This window comes from Psammomys obesus, unplaced genomic scaffold, assembly GCF_907164565.1.
Source record: "Psammomys obesus unplaced genomic scaffold, mPsaObe1.curated_primary_1811, whole genome shotgun sequence".
Classification (NCBI taxonomy): Eukaryota; Metazoa; Chordata; class Mammalia; order Rodentia; family Muridae; genus Psammomys; species Psammomys obesus.
In genome coordinates, this window is record NW_026587759.1 from 1,441,911 (window position 1) to 1,462,641 (window position 20,731).

Sequence of the window (20,731 nt, forward strand, 5' to 3'; positions counted from 1 at the left end):
TGTGATGGTGAGAGGCCTGTGACAGTGAGAAGCCTGTGACAGTGAGAGGCCTGTGACTGTGAGAAGCCTGTGATGGTGAGAGGGCTGGAGCAGGTGGAAGACCAACCAGCCATAGAGGTCTGCTACAGTCCAGGGTTATAAGGAGCCCCAGTATCCTCTCCTCGGGGGATACTGTGAGCTGTGATCGAGATTGTCCACAAGAAGACCAACAGAACCACCTAACCTGGGCCTGGGGGGAGGGGCTTGCGGAAACTGAAGCACAAACCAAGAACCATGCATGGACTGGACCTAGGCCCCCACACCGGTGTAGCTGATACACAGCTCAGTCTCCATGTGGGTTCCCTAGTAAGCAGTGGGGTTTTCTCTGAGAAGGATGCTGTTGCCTGCTTTTGATCATTCCCTGTTGGCTGGGCTGCCTTACCAGGCCACAGGAGAAGAGGATGTGCTCAGTCCTGGTGTGACTTGATGTGCTGAAGTGGGTTTGTGGGGGTGGTGCTCCCCTATTTGAGGAGTCAGGGAAAGGGGAGAGGGGGAACAGGGAGAGAGGATTGGACTGGGAGGAGAGAAGAGAGGGGACTAGACAAGGATATAAAGTGAATTTAAAAAAAGATTGTTCCTACTCAGAAAGTGCAGAAGCAGACCTTTGTCAGAAGAGGGACCAATGGGCAGGGCTTCCCCCACCCCCACCCCCGTCTCTGGTCCTGTCATAGCTGGCTAAGTTGTATTTCTATTCTATAGGGCATGTTACTGAAGCCTCTAAGGAGACAGCTCATACTACTACGCAAATGCATTTTCTTGCACCATGGAGACACCTAAGGACTTACACAAACGCTGGTGTATCTCTCGTCTCCTGTGGTTTTAAAGGCTTATTTGTAAGTTATTTTATATCCACAGAACTGCCTGGAGCATTCCTTCCTTGTCATGCCTAAGGCTTTCTGTTACCTAGCACATAATTATCATGCTTGTTAGTAATGCTCTGCAAAGCAATAACCAACGCCTTGTTCGCTTTATCACGGGATTCTTAACTGACAAAGGCCTTACTTTCTCCTGCCAATGCCCACTGCTATAAGGAAAGTGCTTTCCTCACTTCTGTGATAACTGAAGAACAAATTTATGAATATTTTTAATGTAATGGAAATTCCTGATGGAACTATTATTCAAACCACCAGTTTACTCCCAAAGGTGATATAACTGGAGACCTTTCACTGGAACGGTGTGTCTACTCTGGTTTTATAAACACAAACAAATAAACCAGATAACTCTAACTGACATGCTACACTAATGTGGCCTTGATTTAAAGTTGACCTCGGAGGGGAAGAAATAACTGAATATTCCAGACATTGGAGTTACTAACCACAGGATAAAGAAATCCTGGGGCCTCTCCAGAGAGGCTTTGCACCCAGCACTGACTAGCTGAATCTGAACAGATTTTTCCCCAGACTCGAGAGTTCTGTTTCTCTGAGCTGGTGTGACTTACACCAGCTGTGCTGTGGCTGGCAGAGGCCCTGGTACATGAGCCCTCACTTTGCTGCCTATTCTGTCCCTGTGAAGAGAGCACTAAATTTACTTAGGAACTTCTGATAACTACTGTGGAAACCTGTAAAAGCCAGAGACAAAAACATGAGAACTTAAGCCCTCTTCTGAGCACAAAAAGCCACGCTGAGAAGATTTTTCTACACTTTCACAAGATCAACTTTAAGGAGTAGTTATCCTCAGAGCGCACAGTGTACTGTAAGAAAATGTAAAGTAAAAATGTAGTGAGTATTCTGGTGGCTTACAAAAATAATTCTATGAGCATTTTGGGAAGGATGAATTAGAAAGAAATATTTATTGTAGTTTCTGCATTTCTTGTCTATAAGCACCTATAGTTCTGCACTGCTTTCTGTTATCGCTTGTAGTTCTGCATTGCTTCTCTATAACCACCTATAGTTCTGCACTGCTTGTCTATAAGCATCTGTAGATTCTCCATTGCATGTCTATATCCATGTATGGTTTCTGCATTGCTTGTCTATAACCACCCGGTAGGTAGACTTGGGAGTCGGGGAAACAAGCTTCTGCTGCTGAGTTTAACGTAAGCCTGAGTGCTCTGAGGGCTGAGAGAGGCCATGCAAGTTTGGGGCATAGAGCTGAAAAATAACCAGGACTGGTGGGGTTGGGCCAGCAGAGCCTGCCTGGGGACATCCCTGCAAAAGAGACAACTCCAAATGGTGGCACGGCCAAGAGGAGACGAGAGAGACTGGCCACGGGGCTGCCTTGTGAAAAGCTGTGTACTCTATGATGTGAACACCTCCTATTCAGTGAGGTTTTAAGAGGATTACAAAATTAAAGCCATACGTGACGCAAAGGACATCCTTTCTTTGTGGAGATATTAGAGTGGATCAAGGTTGTAAGGAACACCCTTGTGGGGGCGGAAGCAGGGTGGACATCTGGGTGGAACACATAAATAAAATGTGTGCCTGCAGCAGTAGGAGCTGAGGATGTTTGCAGTTCCCCTAGAGTTTGTAGCCTCGCTAAGACCTTTCCCATGAAAACTTTCTCCCTTCCTCTCCCTCCTCTCTCCCTGACTCTTCTTCCTCTCTCCTTCTCTATGACTCTCTCTCTCCCCTCTAAATAACATATATGTCTATGTGACTTCAGTATGAAAAACATATATGGAATTGGAAGACCTGGGTTCAAATTTTTGCTATTTTTATGTAGCACAATGAGCTGACCTGTGGCCCATGAAATATGTTGAAGTCTTAATAGCCATTATATCAGAATGTGACTTCATTTGAAAGTAGAATCATTGCAAATATTGCTAAGATGAGGTCACAGTAGAGTATCAGGGGCCTTGAGCCAATACGGCTGGGGTCCTTACATGAAGATGGCCTTGTGAAGGACAGAAAGGGGATGAGCGGAGAGGGAGACATTAAAGTGAAACTTCTATAAGCCAGGAATTGCCGAGGATTGCCAGCTAGCATCAGAAGCCTGTGGAAAGCGGTGCAACAGATTTGCCCTCCCAGCACAGACGAACCAACCCTGCTGACTGTGAGTTTGGCCTTCTGACTTCCAAGACTGTGAGATATACATTTTGTTTAGCAACAGCTGACTGGTGGTGATCCTGGCAGTCTGATATCAAATTTTGATATCTACCTGATATCCAATTTTGTTCGTATTTCTATGCTTCTTACTCCACCCATCCCCACTCCCCCTGCATTCCTGCCTGACAAAAGACCTTGCCCAGGTGTCTACATGCCCATATTCTGGTCTGCTCAAATGCTATCCTGTCAGCAAGCATTGTCCTGGCAGGCTGACTAGAACTTTGTCTCTCTTCCTTTTCTGGAATTGGAGATAAGTGACATGGGAACTGGTTTAATTTGCTTACCGGTGACGCTGCAAGTGCTGGCCTAGTGCTTGCATATGCTAAGTGCTCAATAAACACGAAGGTGAGTAATCACCAGCTTCTGAAGGATGAGAAGGGACCTCAGGAAGTTCCAAGGTGAGGAAGAGAAATTCTTCCCTTATGGGAGAGCCAATTAAATAAGCATAAGAGATTCATGAGGACAATTTGCTTTCCATTCAAAATTAAATCCTGTGCGAAGGTAATATATGTTCTAAAAGTATAACCCACCCAGCTTATAGGAAGGTGTGGATGAAAATCATGGTCAGAACTGAGAAGTATAAAGAGTTCATCATTGATTATTTGAAACCCTACTCTATTACACAGAAAGCAGAAACTGATCAGAGAATGGAAAGGGGCTTTGTTTCTCAGTTACAGCCGATTGAGCCACGGACACAAGAGCTCACTGTGGAAGTCCTGGACTCCATTTGTGTGCCTTGTACCAGCAGGAGAAAAGCCATGAGAAACATGACTGTTCAGTCCAGTAAGCCTAAATGAGCATGTGTACACTGGCATAAAGTCCGTGTGTCTGCTTATTGTGAATTAACAAACAAGTATGCGCTTCAGAATGATTTACTCCCTTTGATATGGCGACATCACCATCATTGTCCTATAAATACTGGCAAACATCATGCTCCCCCACACATGCGTTATTAACATGACCTAACATTTAACAAGTGTTGATAATTATGTGGATTCTACTCCGATTGACAGGCCAAGAAAGAGTCCATGAACACAGCCAGTCTGCCACCCTCTGTAGTGTGTATATCTCTAGCTAAACTTTTTTGTAGTCTAGGCAAGATCTTTTTTGCTCAAGTTTTGCTTTGGGGGCTTATTATTACATTTTTAGTACAGCCCTTAAACATATCGATATTTGTCTGTAAGGATGAATGCCTGACGCTGTATGATGTCTACTAAGGTAGTTCAGTGAGTGGATAATGGCTTTTATTTGTCTAAATGCCTCATTTGCATTCCAGGATGTCTGTTGCCAATTGGTGATTAAGAGGGTAGAGTTATTTAAAGACAAAACCTGTTGAACTTTTTTGATTCAATCTGTCAATTCAGAATTGTGCAGTGATAGTTGCAATGTCTGAATGACATTGTGTTTTTCTGCTAGTCAGCATCCCATAAATACTCCTGTACGTAGAGCTTACACAGTTCAGTCCTCCCAGCCACCTGCCTTTCTCCATTGTATTTGTCAGCTGCAGTTCGCCAAAAATTGATAGTCAATGCACCACGATAGACTTCTGCCGGGCAATTAAAAAACATAAGGTTATGGAGCCTCTGTGTGTGAGTCTGCAGCCTGCGAGAACAGAAGTGAAGAGAACAGTAGATCTGAGCACCTCGGGTGGTAAATAAAATAGGCACATGACTTAGGCAGTGAGAGGTGGGTGTGTGATTGTGAGTGTGACTGAGGTAGACATGAGTGTTGGAGCCAGGCAATCTTTGTCTGGCCTCCATTTTGCTGTAATCCACCTGGGTGAGATAGCTAAACTTATGAAGGTGCTTGCTGCCTGGTGACTTGGAACCCACACATGCAAGAACAGAACCAATTCACAAAGGATGACCTCTGACCTCCACATGGACATCCTGGCCCACATGCTCCTATATATATATATATATATATATATATATATATATATATATATATATATATATATATATATATATATATACACAAATACATACATAATAAATGTATGTAATTAACCTTTTCTTGGCCTGAAACCCAAGATAATGTTTTGTTGTTGTTGTTTGTTTGTTTTTGGTTTTTAGAGACATGGTTTCTTTGTGTGGAGCCTTGGCTATCCTGGACTAGCTTTTGTAGAACAGGCTGGCCTCAAACTGAGATCTACCTGCTTCTGCCTCTCCAGTTCTGGGATTAAAGGTGTGCGCCACTGCAGCCTGGCTCAAGATAATGTTTTAAAATTTAAGGTTGTTATTATTCTCCAGTAGTTTATTCTTATATCTCTAACTTCAAACTAGACTTATCTTAATAAATCAAAGGAATAATTTCTAGCTTCCATTTATCACCTGAAGACAGGTGGGAACAACTGTCCTTTTTTCTAGGATACTAAAGTTAGGTAGCATGTCCTTTATAATTAATTTGGGGAATACTACATTCATTGATCCTAGTTCATTTATCTAAATGGCACATTTTTAAAACACTAAAAAAAATCATTTCTCCTGTTTTGATCCTCACCCCAAATGGTAAATCCATGCTCATGCACACAATGGCAGGGTATGGAAAGCATGAAAAGAACTGAAACACTGGATTACTAAAATGAATTAAATTTATTTTATTGAGAACAGAAAAATTCTTAACTTAAATATTGCTATAAAAGAGCAGAATTTAAAATCATCATTTCTATTGTCAAAGATGACTTTAAAAATCAGTCTACTGTTTATGATTTGTCTTCACATTTACTCATTTCAATTATCTGTCCACATTTCTTCTGTGGTTAGAATACGTATTACAGAGTCAGAATTATTTTAAGGCTGCAGTAAACATCAAGAACTTGTAGTTCAACCTCCTTATTTTACAAACGAAAAGAAGGAACTAAATATCCCAAGTACAGGGGTGACAGCAACAGTGGAAGGGCCCAGACTAAGTCGCAACTGCTTTGAATCTATTAACAGGAGTACAGATAAGACCCCTTTCCTGTGCTGAATAGAAGACAGCTCCAATCCATATCATTACTCCTGAAACTCTAGACTGCCAGGGTCATGTGGACAACAAGCATCCACCGATAGTTGTGTCCTAAGGACCAGAGCTGACCTACTCGTTTGGACCACCATGAATGGGCTCCAAGTATAGCGCTGTAAGTAGGAATGTAGTGGAATTTGATTTTTTTTAAAAAGTCAAATTTTGTAAAGGGTGTTGTCTCCTTAATTTCTTTCTCAGCCCATTTGTCTTTCGTATACAGGAGGACTACTGATTTTTTTGAGTTGATTTTGTATCCAGCCACTTGGCTGAAGGTGTTTACCCCAATTTTGGGGTCACTCAGGTATACTATCATATCATCTGCAAATAGTGATACTTTGACTTCTTCCTTTCCAATTTGTACCCCCTTGATCTCTTTTAATTGTTTTATTGCTCTAGCAAGGACTTCCAGCACTATGTTGAAGAGATATGGAGAAAGTGGGCAGCCTTGCCTTGTCCCTGATTTCAGTGGGATTGATTTAAGTTTCTCTCCATTTAGTTTGATGTTGGCTCTAAGCTTGCTGTATATTGTCTTTATTATGTTTAGGTGTGTGCCTTGTATCTCTGATCTCTCCAGGACTGCAAACATAAATGAATGTTGGATTTTATCAAATGCTTTTTCATCATCTAAAGAGATTATCATGTGGCTTTTTCTTTCAGTTTAGGGTATCAAAACTTATGCTGAGACTCATAGCCAAACTTTGGGCATAGTGTAGGGAATCTTATAAAAGAAAGGGGAGACAGAAAGACCTGGAGGGGTCAGGAGCTCGACAAGGAGAGCAAGAGAACCAAAAAATCTGGGCACAGGGGTCTTTTCTGAGACTGATACTCCAAACAAGGACCATGCATGAAGATAACCTAGAACCCCTGCACAGATGTAGCCCATGGCAGCTCAGTGTCCAAGAGGGTTTCCTAGTAATGGGAACAGGGACTGTCTCTGACATGAACTCAGGGGCTGGCTCTTTGATCATCTCCACCTGAGGTGGGAGCAGCCTTACCAGTCCACAGAGGAAGACAGTGCAGCCAGTCCTGAGGAGACCTGATAAGGTAGGGTCAGATGGAAGGGGAGGAGGACCTCCCCTATCATTGGACTGGGGGAGGGGCATAGGAGAAGAAGAGGGAGGGAGGGTAGGATTGGGAGGGGATAGTGGAGGGGGCTACAGCTGGGATGCAAAGTGAATAAACTGTAATTAATAAAAATAAAATTTTTTAAAAAAAGTAAAATTTTTCTGATGATTAACATGTCTCGGACTTTACTGGGTTTTCATCACAGTGACAACAGCAGATCTGCTTGGTTTAATTTGAAAGTTATAACTATCTATGTATTGTGTTATTTGTCACTCCCTGCCCCAGTTGTATTATTTCCCCACAGATCTACAAGGAGTCCATGAAGTCACTTAAAGAGAAGGCAGCTCTACGTGTTTACCATGAGCTTTGCCTGTTTGAGGCTGTTCAGGCTTTTCTGAGAGCAGAGAAGTACTTACTTAGGTAATTTCAAAGGTTTCATTCAGCCAGTCTAATCTCTACTGAGTCATTAAATGCAGTAAGTACTTAAAAGCATCAATGTATAGACTTACTTGTCAGCATATTCAATTAGATCTGTTGCGTTCTTGGTTGACATGTTGGCTGGAGATAATCTTACCTAAAACAGAGGTGAGAGTCAGAATGTGTCATGAGATGCTTTGGTGGGCTACTCTTCATCCAACTTGTCTTTAAAGAAATGTTCTTATTTAAAATAAAAGATATAACCAGCTAACCTTACATACGTCATGTTTGCATCATTGGTGACGAAGATTGAAATTAGGCTCTGGCGCTCTCCTAAAGAGCTTTGCTTCATAGGTTTGGTAACATAACAGGAAAAGCTTTTTGGAAGTTAAAGCCATACATCATTCCTAGATGAAAACTCTATGATTACTGACTGAGTTTTGAAAAAAAGTCCAAAGACAGTCAATTATTCCTTACAGGGTAATTTCCTAGGGGAATCAGCTAATTTTCAAAACAGCCTCAAACTAGAAAGTAAGTAAATTGAAGTAATTTTGTATTCTAAAATACCCTACATGTCAGATTATTATAGATGAAAAATAAAAAGCACAGAACAGCTATATGTATAATTTAGAAGCATGAAACAAGTTGGCTATATGAACACTTAGCTAAAAAATCTCTAATTCTCTATTTTCCTACTTCTAGAAGGTTTTATTTCTTTCCAAACATTGATAATTTGGTTACATTCCTATGAGGAGAAAAGGTACCAAATATCTTCACTATTTCCATATGTGGAAGAAAACTAAAGATCTAATGCCTTTTTTTTTTTTTTTTTTTCAAGACAGGGTTTGTCTGTGTAGCCCTGGCTGTCCTGGACTTGCCCTAGACCAGCCTGGCCTTGACCTCACAGACTTCCATCCTTCCCGAGTACTGGGATTAAAGGCGTGCACCACCACCACCGTCCACTCCAATGCCTTTTTAATGGTTTAAAAATGCAGCACGTTTTATTCTAATTTTAATAGTCAACAGCGGAGCGAATGCAAGTGGTAGTCTTCAGTTAACAAATTAGACAAGACACGTTTGTTGGCAATTTTACTTGGGTTATGTCACTGCATAGTGAAACAATAGAATAAAATATTAAGATTCGTGTTCAAAGATTAGTTCTTTAGCAAGTGTTAGTGGGATCAACTGTTTTCTGGCTTAGGGTCAAAACACTTAATTGCAAATACCCCTTCTCCAAATAAACTAAAATTGAAAACCAGGCAGCTCTAATATCAAGAAAGCTTGTAGTGGTCATTCTGGCTTGATCCCGCCTAGTTGGCAGGAGGCTATCAGAACAGGCTCTAGGCTGGTCAGGATGGGTCAGCGAGCCCTGGACTACTGTGGATTAGGGTTTGCAAGAGCTTGGACTGCAGTCCAGACTCCCCACAACAGTGTTTCTCAACCTGTGAGTTGTGACCTGTTTGGGAGTCACATACTAGATATCTTGAGTATCAGATATTGACATTCCAATCCTAACAGTAGGAAAACTAGAGCTATGAAATAGCACCAAAATAATTTTGTGATTGGGGGTCACCACAACATGAGGAAAGTTGAGAAGCCCTGCCCTGGAGGATGCGCCCCCTGGATACTCACGCATTTGTGTTCTGGATGCCGTCCTATTCCCTAGAGGACCTGACAAGATTTTACCCTAGTACCTCTTCTCATTTCCTAGTGCAAATGCTTTGGGTCCTGAACTGGCCATTCACTTCATGCCACATATTTTCTCACCTCTCCAAGGAACCCCAAGGGTAGTGGGAGTCTGGTCTTGCTGTTTCCTCATCAACTGATTAATCTTGCCTTATGTATTTGATAACCAATAATGCTGTGTAAATAGTTATGGAATGAATGTGTCCAAAGGAAATGAATTACTAGAATATTCTCATCACTTCTACTTTGGGGGCATAATATATACATATTATACATAAAATATATATGCTTTTAACAAGTACTCTTAGAGTCCAAGATGTGTTTATATGTAAAAACTATTTCACAAATAACTATGAAATTTCTACCTACGAGTCAATTTTCATCATACACAATAGCATTTATAATGTTACAATTTATATACTACAAAATTCCTTCACAGATATTGTGATTTCATTTTTCCAATAGTTCTATTAGATCAGTTTCATTGCTTTTTCATATATGACAGAAGTTCCTTTAACTTTCATAGGTGAAGAACTTGAGGGTTGGGGAAGTAATAGATCACGTGATGATGATCGCATTATACATTGAGCCTCTTTTGCCTGCTAATGCTTTACTTAAATAGCTCATCACAACTCACAATAAAAGGTAGGCCTAACTAACCTATTTTATATAAGAGGAAACTGAGGTTAAGCAACCATCCAGTTTAACACGGAAACTCAAAGCTCGATGCATGCTTGCTTTCTGGTACTATTTTCATAAAAGGAGACTATAACAATACTCAGCTGTTATTATACCTACCAAAGTCCAAACCACAACTTGCTTTGCATAGTCTTTATCATTAATGCAAAGTATGAGAAGTACTGAAAAAGGAAATATTGCATATGACTATTCTTTTTCTTAAAGAATCTTTATCATAATAAATCATTATCAAATTTAGAAACCTAACTCCATATTAAAATCAGTCCAGTTAATATTTTTAGAAACTGAGATGATTTTTTTATGGTAGCCTTGCTCTGCTCAGTCACGTTATCAAGGCAGAGCCAACAGGAACTGCAGAAAAACAAAAACGAAAGCCATTTTTCTTGGATTCCTTCAAACTCTAAACAACCCTGAGAGACTGAGAGACTGAACAAATTATTCCATTCTTAGCATGAATATCTGAAAGTACTTGCTTTCTTTTCTTCATCACTGACTGAGCCAGGAGGGGGGCCATCAGGTGGAGCAGGCTGTTCCTCGGCAGGCAGGGAGGCACTTTTGTTTACATCTGTATCTAGGCAACGAGAATGCAGACTCAGATCAGGAACTATGGCAAGTGGATCTTTGCATTGACGGCATTTTAAAATTTGAAGCTAGTTTTTATACAGGTGGCGAAACCTAGAGAGGCTTCCAACTTGTTTGATGTTTGCCTAAACCTCCCCCCAACAGGTCCCTCACCTGCCAGCACCACATCTGCTGCTGATGAGCAGAGCATATCTCAACAGGGACTTCAACAAAGCACTTAAGAGTTTGTTGAGGTCAAATAGTTCTAAAATATTGGGAGATACATCCTATTGTGCCCAGGAGAAGAGCTAAGGGCCTTTGAGATTTTTTTTTTTTTTTTACTTTGTTTATATATAGTAAGAAACGTTAAGAGGGAAATATGAGAAATTTAAAAACTGAGTTGTCCAGGGATAAATACCTGAACTCATCGAGTTGATTTCCCAGCTTTACTGTTATACTTTTTGTTGACTTGTTTTTTTTACTTTTGAAAGGGAACAGAAATATGTTTTTCTTCTTAAAAAGCCAAAATACTAAGGAATCCTGACTGCATCAAAACTGAACTCTTCATGCTTCTGAACCATCTTCCCAGTGGCAGTTCAGGAGAATTGTGACTTAGGAGGGCTCTGTGATGTTAACAAGTCCCTCTTATACCGCAAGTACTTAAGTCTCTAGGATTATGGCATTTCTTGGGGGGTGGGGGTGTCATTGATTTCAACTACTCATTTCCTTTGTCTAGTTGAGTGAGAAGTGATCCAATGTTTCACACTCTACCCTAGATTTAGCTGATAAGCCTAACAAGAGTACAATTTCCAACAAGTGAGAGAGAAAAGAAAAAACAGTTACTTTATTCCTTAATCTTTGTCTAAGTATGCTGGTTGAGAAAGCTAACTTTTTTTGGGGGGGGGGGAGTTTTTAACTTTTATTAATTACACTTTATTCACTTTGTATCCCCCACAAACCCCCCTCCTCCCCTCCTAATCCCACCCTCCCTCCCCCTTCTTCACGCATGCCCCTCCCCAAATCCACTGATAAAGGAGGTCCTCCTCTTCTTCCTTCTGATCTTAGTCTATCAGATCTCATCAGGAGTGGCTGCATTGCCATCTTCTGTGTCCTGGTAAGGCTGCTCCCCCCTCAGGGGGAGGTGATTGAAAAGCAGGCCATTAGCAATCAGGCAATCAGTTCATATGACATAAACTGAAAGCTAACTCTTTTTTTTTTTTTTAATTTTTTTTTTGAAAGCTAACTCTTTAAGGCCATTAGGGGAACATACAGACAGTTCAGTAACAAAGGCAAATGGCATGGGTAAGACTTACATAAATACTGGATTTTGGCTTAGAAGAAAATTTTTTTCAGTAATTGCACAGTGAAGTGAATTAACTTAGTTTTAAAATGTTTTTCTTCCTCAGTTTCCCGGCCCAATTATACCTTTATCCCGCACCAAGTAAGACGGACACTAAATCGGCCACTGAGTGCAATTAGGTTGTTCTGGATTCTGAGAGAGTGCCTTGAACCCTTGACTTCTTATGCAGTGTGGGCAAATATGCACCATCTCTCCAAGCTTTAGCTCACTCTCCCAGAAGAGGAACTGATAGTGATCCCTTCAGGCAGCTGAGTAAATGCAACACACTGTGTCAGCAGTACTAGGCCACTCCACCTGGGGAGAGTCACTTGGTTCTAGAGTGTTCGATCCTATATCTAACAGAGGTTAATATCCAGTATATATAAAGGACTCAAGAAGTTAAACAGCAACATATCAAATAATCCAATTAAAAAATGGGGAACAGAGCTAAACAATTCTCAACAGAAGAATATCGAATGGCCGAAAAACACTTAAAGAAATGCTCAACATCCTTAGTCATCAGGGAAATGTAAATCAAAACGACTCTGAGATTTCACCTTACACCCATCAGATTGGCTAAGATCAAAAACTCAAGTGACAACACATGCTGGAGAGGATGTGGAGAAAGGGGAACCCTCCTCCACTGCTGGTGGGAATGTAAACTTGTACAACCACTTTGAAATCAATCACTTTCTCAGACAATTAGGAATAGTGCTTCCTCAAGATCCAGCTATACCACTCCTAGGCATATATCCAAAAGATGCTCAAGTATACAACAAGGACATTTCCTCAACCATGTTTGTAGCAGCTTTATTTGTAATAGCCACAAGCTGGAAACAGCCCAGATGTCCCTCAATTGAGGAATGTATACAGACATTATGGTACATTTACACAATGGAATATTACTCAGCAACAAAACCAAGGAAATCATGAAATTTGCAGGTAAATGGTGGGAACTGGAAAAGATCATCTTGAGTGAGCTATCCCAGAAGCAGAAAGACACATAGGGTATATAGTCACTCATAAGGGGATACTAGACATATAATATAGGATACACTTACTAAAATCTGTACACCTAAAGAAACTAATCAAGGAGGACTCTGGCTAAATGTTCCTCTGGGTCTTATATCCTTTTCTTTGTTCTTCTGATTTCACCTGTCTTGGTTCCACCTCTAATCTGTGCATGCCATTTCATATTTATAAATTATGTCTCATGCTCTACTTCATGATTCATACAATAAGGAACATAGTACAAGCCTCCAACTATTACAGATAAAAGTACAAAGAAGTTCAGAGACGTTAAATAAGTCACATGAGTCAATGATGACGTGAACTTGCTCCCAAGTGTCTTAAACCTTACTCTTGTGCCCATTCCCCCAGCCCCACTTAGGACACATCCAATGGAATTCTGCTAAGGCATGGAAATTTGTCTTCCTTGCTAAAGTGGTTCTCTGTGTTTGAAACCAAAGGAAAGCAGAGTGTTGACATGTTAGCAAGGAGACCTGTAAAAGCATGTTTTTGTTGGCCGGAATGAAATGACTTCTCCCAGGACGGAACAAGCAGACTCGTTAACTCTTCCTTTGGACCATTCAGTTCTTCCAGCTACTCACTGGAGGATAACCTTTTCTAAAAAAATATTTTTATTAATCCTTTGAGAATTTTATACAATGCATTTAGATCGTATTCACCCCAGTTTCCAACTCTGAGACACCCCCCCCCCCAAGCACAACTTCTGTTGCTGAAATACTCTTGAGTATCGGGCCTGCCCTAGAGTGTGGCTCACCTTCCCAGGGGCAAACCCTTAAAGAAAACTGGCTTCCATGACAAGCAGCTACCAAATGCCAACAGATCCTTAGCTAGGGACAGGATTTTGCACCCACCCACCCCCACATGCTAGAATTTTGTCTTGCTTGAGCTGGTAAAGGTGTTGTGTAAACTGTCACAATAATCTGTAAATTCGTATGTGCAACTACCATAGTATGTCCAGAAAACATTTTTTCTTCTAGCTATCAACAATCTCTAGCTGTTATAATCCTTTTGCCCCTCCTCCTCTACAAAGAATCAGAAGCCCTGTGGGGAGGGGCATGATTTTTCTGTCCCATTTAAGGATGAATACTCCATAGTCTCTTCTCTACATGTTCCCGGCTGTGGATCCCTGTTTCAATGCCATCTACTACAAAAAGGAGCTTCTTTGATGAGAGCTGAGAGATGTACTGATCTATGGGTATAACGATAAGTCATTGCGAGTCATTTTAGTATTATGTCCATTTAGCAGAATAATAATAGTAGGTTTTCTCCTCAGGGCTATGACCTGTTTAGATACAGGTTCTAGGCCATGATAATGGTGCCAGGTGTGCATGCCATTTCATGGAGTAGGCCTTAAATTTAATCAGAAGGTAGCTGGCTACTTTCAAGAGGTACATGTCACTATTGCACAGCCAGCTTATCTTTCCAAGAAGGTCATTGTTATAGCTCATAGGATTTGTAGCTGGGTAAGATTAATGATTCCTTCTCTAGTTCTATGACTAGCACCTTCCAGCACTGTGAAAACTAACTAATATCGATGAAGCTTCTAGGACAATTCCAGCTTGATTTCTTCAAGTTTTATGACTCGGGTATGTTTTTTCCTTCAGCGATATGATCTTACTGGCAACTTCTAACCAAGAGCAGCAGCAAAGGCCTGTAATGTTCTGGGGTCAATGGAACATCACTGGCCAACAACTCAACAAAAGAAGCAATCCATTTCTGGCACTGGGATAGCCCATGGTGTCTAGTTGGGTATTGTACTCCTGTTATGGGGTTTTTCCTATTAAACTCATTTTATATATGTGTGTGTACATAGATGAGTAAGTTTCTACAGTAGTAAGTTTTCATGTGGCTCTTTAGAAAGTCCTTACTGTTATTCCTCTCCATATCTCTTCTTCTACCCTGCCCTTCCATCCCTGCCCCCAGCCAGTATTTCCTGTTTCCTTATTCTCCTTTTCTACTTTACGTCATTATATTCTATGTTCCCTACTTTTAAAATAATTTCCCCTCTTCTATAATCCCTTACTAGTTTCCTAACCTCAATGGGTATTCCAAATCACACATATCTAAAGACTCAAAGATAACGTACACATATTAAAAACAATTACAATGTTTGTCTTTCTGGTTCTAGTATACTGAACTGTATCCTTCATACTGATTTTCATAGTGTCTCCCTCAGTTTTCACTCCCTCCAGCAGTGAATAGCATTTCCCTTTCCCCTCATCTACCAGCATTTGTTGTTAATAAAAACAAAACAAAACAAAAAAACAGTCTTAGCTATTCTGTCTGGCATAAGATAAAATCTCAAAGCAGTTTTGATTTGCATTTTATTGATGGCAAAGGATGTCGAACAACTTAATGGCAGCCCACATATTGGGAAAAGATCTTCACCAACCTGACATCTGACAGAGGGCTAATATCCAAAGTATATAAAGAACTCAAGAAAATAAAATCCAACAAACTAAATAATCCAATTAGAAATGGGATACAGAGCTAAACAGAATTCTCAGCAGAGGAATCTTGAATGGCCAAGAAGCACTTAAAGGAATATTAAATGTCCTTAGTCATCAGGGAAATGCAAATCAAAATGACTCTGAGATTCCATCTTACCCCACTCAGAATGGCTAAGATCAAAAACTCAAGTGCCAACACATGCTGGAGAGGATGTGGAGAAAGGAGAACCTTCCTACATTGCTGTTGGGAGTGCAAACTTTTACAACCACTTTGGAAATCAATCTGGCGCTATCTCGGAAAATTGGGAATAGACCTACCTCAAGATCCAGCTTCACCACTCCTGGGCATATACCCAAGAGATTCCCTACCACACAATAAGGATACTTGCTCAACTATGTTCGTAGCAGCTGTATTTGTAATAACCAGAAACTGGAAACAACCTAGATATCTATCAACTGAAGAATGGATAAAGAAACTGTGGTACATTTACACAGTGGAACACTACTCAACTATTTAAAAACAAGGAAATCATGAAATTTTCAGGCAAATAGGTGGAACTAGAAAAGACCATCTTGAGTGAGGTAACCCAGACCCAGAAAGACACACATGGTATGTACTTCTCTTATAAGTGGACATTAGCCTTATAATATAGGATAAACATACTACAATTCAAAGACCCAGAGAAGCTAAGAAACAAGGAGGGCCCAAGGGAGGATGCTGAATCTCACTCAGAAGGAGAAACAGAATAGTCAGTAGAAGTGATTGAGGAGAGAGAACAGGTTAGGAGAGGGCTCACTGAGGGAAATTAAGGTGGGGAGCCTATGGTGAGCGGGGAGGCGAAGACAGAGGGCTTGCAGAGAGAGGAGTAACCATGAGCAGGATATCTCTGAGACCATCTGGAGAGGTGAAACAGGGTGGGCTCCTGGGAGGATATGGGGGTGACTCTAGTTGAAACCCCTGGTGACAGGGGTCGTGGAGACTGGAGAGGATACCTTCTACCCAGGCAGGACTCCTGGTGGAGAGAGGGAAACACCAACCCACCCACAAAAACTTTTACCTAGAATTTATCCTGCCTACAGGATATGCAGGATTAAGAGAGCAGACGTTGAGGGAATGTGCAACTGATGTCTGGCCCAACCTGAGACGCACTCCGTGGGAGAGAGCCAACCCCCAACACTACTGATGTTCTACTGTGTGTGTGCGCATGGGTGCACGGTGTCACAGTCTGCACATGGCAGGAAGAGGACAACTTGAGTGAGTCGGTTTTCTCCTTCTGTTTCATGGGTTCACACTCAGGTCTTGCCTATTTGGCAGAAGGATCTGAAGGGAAAGGGTAAATAGAGTAACAGGATTCGTGTGTAAAAAAGCAGCATGGAAGAGTATCTGTGAGAAGAAAGGTGGCAGATGGGTGCATGGGGCGTAAGGGAGAGCCGACAGGAAGGGAAACAAAGGAAGACAAGGTACAATAACACTTGTGTATAAAAGGGCTGTCCCTTACTCTTGGCATCTAAAACATGTTCCGGGGACTTCTTCAAGGACAGGAAGTAGCCACCAGTCCATAGGCTTCCAGAAGCCCCCTGTCCCGGATCCCAGGACCACACACTGAAAAGCTCAGAGGGTGGGGCATCAAAGCCTCCAGAGGTTGTTTTGGTTATGTGATGGCGTTGGTATCCTTAACATTGCTGCCTGTTCCGGAAGAGCACCACTCTAACCATTTCTCTGTGTTCTTCAGATCCTGCGTGTGAGTGAAGTTTCAAATACTCTGGCCAGGGCTGGAGGTGCCTTCTGCTTTCCAAACATCCTCTGTAGGTCTTAATTTCACCGGCCCCTCTCCCAGGGCCTTACCCCACCCCCTGGGAAATCCGCTCCCAGTGCCAGCTAGCAATTTGCTTTTATCCCTACTTTGTGTTTATCCCTGTACTACTCCTCCTCCCAACCTTTGCCCAGGCTCTTTTTCTTTTCTCTGCTTTCCTAGTTTACTTTTTTTGAACAAAAAAACTTCTTTGTTCAAACACTTAATTGTAGTGGAGCTGCCATGGCAAATTCCCACTGCTGTCTCTATTGTCTCTAAGGCTCTTTACTCGGCTTTGACTGTAACATCAGCTGAGTCTTTTGATTAATCAATAAACTGAAATAGAAAATTTCTTGTGATGAAATAAAAGTGCCAAGGGAAAAACATTCTCAGGGGAACCATAATCCATGTTTGTAGCTACATCTAGTAATTAGTGGCCGCACACATTTCTATTTGCATACAGTATCAAACAAAAGTCTAAAAGTTAACAAATCCCACATGATGGGGAGTGCAGAACAACGCTTAGGGAGGGACAGATTCACACCCAGACCGCTGGAGTGGTGAGTTTGCCATCGGCTGCAGGACCCACAGGCCTTTCCGGGGTGACAAGGAAATCCATGCTTGTTTTTAAATCGGCTTATAGAGTCTCTGGCTGCAGGAGTACTGAGTCTAGCTGAAACCTGTTCATGCAGGTTTCTCTCTGAGTCCCAAGCATCCAGCAGTCTACCTGAAAGTTCCTAGTCGGTCCCTCCTCCTCTGAGAGTAGCAGTCCAAGGAACAAGCAGGAAGTGGGCGGAATCCAACTGCAGGAACTTCAGGAACTTGTTTTTGTTGACTCATGAGCCTGGTGGCCCCAATCATCAAGCTTAGGCAGACAATTGTGTTTCAAGGTCACCATAGAGAGCTGTTTGAAAACCATAAAAATAGATTCTACCTTTGAAATCAATGAATGTGCTTTTGGCCCCAGACAACTATACATTTAGCCAAAAGCCTCTAGGACAGATTTTAATATTTTATGCTCCCTGTTTTATCAATAGAAAGGGCAATGAAAGCCCTGGGCGAGTTCTTGTGATATTGGAATACCCCTGTGCCCATCAGCAAATCTCATGAGGTTTTATTCTCTGTAAGAAGTACCCCTAAATAACTCTCCCACAGGAAGACTGGTTTCAGGACATACCAGTTTTTTTTCTTTATCAAAGACAATTTAATTTTAAAACAATGAGATAATAACAAAATAATAAAAAAAAGCTTGAAATAATAAAATGAACAAAATAGATGGTAATGATTATTAAGATAATGAAAAGTAATTATGGTAGTACAGTAAAGTATGTTTATCATGATTCCATTGTTTGTTTCATTGTATGTTCATGTGAGTATGGACATACATGAAAGAATGCACAAACAATGTGAAAATGGAACGAGGGCCAAGAATATGTCCTCATGACCTTTTGAATTATTTCAAGTATTTTTTACCAGCATATGTACAACTTCTATGTTTAAATGTTGTTTGTTTGTTTTGTTTTGTTTTTTGAGACAGGGTTTCTTATGTAGCCTTGGCTATCTTAGACTCTCTTTGTACACCAGGCTGCCTGTCCTCAAACTCAGAGATCTGCCTGCCTCTCCCTGCCAGGGTGCTGGAATATGTTTAAGAAATTTTAAGACAAATAATTATCAAAGTCTTCCACATGTTTTAATATGACTGAAGAATCTGAATTTTTAAATAAAATTTCCATTTTATTAAAGTTTTTTAGATTTGTCAGGACATCTTTATGGTCATAATTTCTCATCTTGTAAAAATCTATTTTTATTTTTATTTTATATATGGTTATTTTGCCTGCATGTATCTCTGCGTACATTGTGTGTGCTTGGTACACGGAAGCCAGAAGAAGGCGTACCCTCCTTTGGAATGGGGTACAGAGGATTGTTGTGCCCCAGATCGGGCTGGGAACTAAACCCCGGTTCTCTGCAAGAGCAGCTCTTACCCACTGAGCCATCTCTACAGCCTGGTGGTTTCTTATCTTTTAAAGTTTCAGCATTATCACCTTTGTGCAGCTGTCATCTAGCAGGACTAACGGTTTAAAAAAGTAAAAAATCATTGTCAGTCTATTTTTCGTTAGAAGAAGTTTGATTTCTTTCGAGATTTTTCTTTAAACATATTTTGGGTTTCATTTTGACATTTTCACATTTCTGTACTGATCTTATATGGTATAGAAATATCTAGATTAAGCTGTACAGGACAACGGTTGGGAAAAGTCAAATGTCTTGCTGAATTCGTTCAATATGCAAGGTGTTTTTTAAAATTTTTAATTTTTTATATTAATTACAGTTTATTCACTTTGTATCCCAGCTGTAGCCACTCCTTCATTCCGTCCCAATCCAACCCTTCCTCCGTCATCTCCTCCCATGCTCCTCTCCAAGTCCACTGATAGGGGAGGTCCTCCTCCCATTCCCTCTGAGCCTAGTCTATCAGGTCTCATCAGGACTGGCTGCATTGTCCTGCTCTGTGGCCTGGCAAGGCGGCTCCCCCTTTGGAGGGGGGGAAGTGATCAAAGAGCCAGCCACTGAGTTTATATCAAAGACAGCCCCTGTTCCCCTTACTAGGAAAATCACTTGGACACTGAGCTTTCATGGGCTACATCTGAGAAGGGGTTCTAGGTTATCTCCATGGATGGTCCTTGGTTGGAGCAGGAGTCTCAGAACAGACCCCTGTGGCAAGGTGTTTTTTGAGTGTGCACATTAATATATTTACATTTCATTAATCCTCACAGCAGTTCAATGTGCATAACTATTCCATTTTGTAGGAGCAAAGGAGAAATTCCTCAGACTGAAAAAGGCCAGTCTTTCCTTAAGGCCTTAACAGTGAACTCTTTCCATTTCTTTGTCTTTCCTTCCCTTTCCTTCTTTCTGGTATTTTTCCACTTGTACAGTCACCTATGCTGGAGACGCTTTTGTTTCCCACTGAAAAATTCAGTCATCAGCTCCCCCTTTCACTTATTATTTGGTCAATCAAGCATGCAAAACCTTTAGACATTCATTGGATACCCTTTTCTTGGCAATGAAATACAACAGTAAACAAAACGGTAAATTCTCTGGTGTTGCCAACATTGTAGAAGAGAATGATCAGTAAGTTTGCATGTAGCTGACATGTGATGTGGACTGAATTCATGGAGGACAAGTCCATTGCCATAAGAGTACATTCAAAGAGAATGGAGTTTCTACGACAGAGAGAGGAAAGAAAACTCCTTGCAGGCCATCACCTATCTAGCTGTGAGCCTGGCAGACCCTGGAGCGGACAAAAGGTGTTTCCAGTGAAACACTGAATCAGGGAAGCAGAGGGAATAAGTTAGTGATCCTGGACTCACTTGGTTTGGTCTGTGCACCCACCCGTAGCAGCGCACATCCCACCCCAGATCCTCGCCTGTGTGTCCTGTGTACCGTACCGTTCTAACAATGCGCCTGGCAGCATTGCGCCGGTCCCAGCTGCGCTGAGCTGCAGGCACACTCCGCTCCAAACAATGAAATTCCTTTCTTTCCCGTAACAATTGTCAAAGGAGCAAGGATGGGTGCCTAGGCAGGGTACTAATCTAGCCTCAACCGAGCACATGG

The 20,731-nt window shown here is 41.4% G+C and overlaps 1 protein-coding gene across 1 annotated transcript in view; it reads right to left on the minus strand.

Annotated features, from left to right (window-relative positions):
* The window catches only part of Fam81b (family with sequence similarity 81 member B), a 52,037-nt gene extending 41,312 nt beyond the window's left edge, over positions 1–10,725 (minus strand). The window contains exons 1-3 of the mRNA XM_055604039.1: positions 10,689–10,725; positions 10,427–10,524; positions 7,661–7,725 (exon numbers count right to left, since the gene is read on the minus strand). Of these exons, the coding sequence (XP_055460014.1) occupies positions 7,661–7,725; positions 10,427–10,524; positions 10,689–10,725 (200 nt within the window). The remainder of the gene's footprint in view (positions 1–7,660; positions 7,726–10,426; positions 10,525–10,688) is intronic.
* Positions 10,726–20,731: the final 10,006 nt, after the last annotated feature.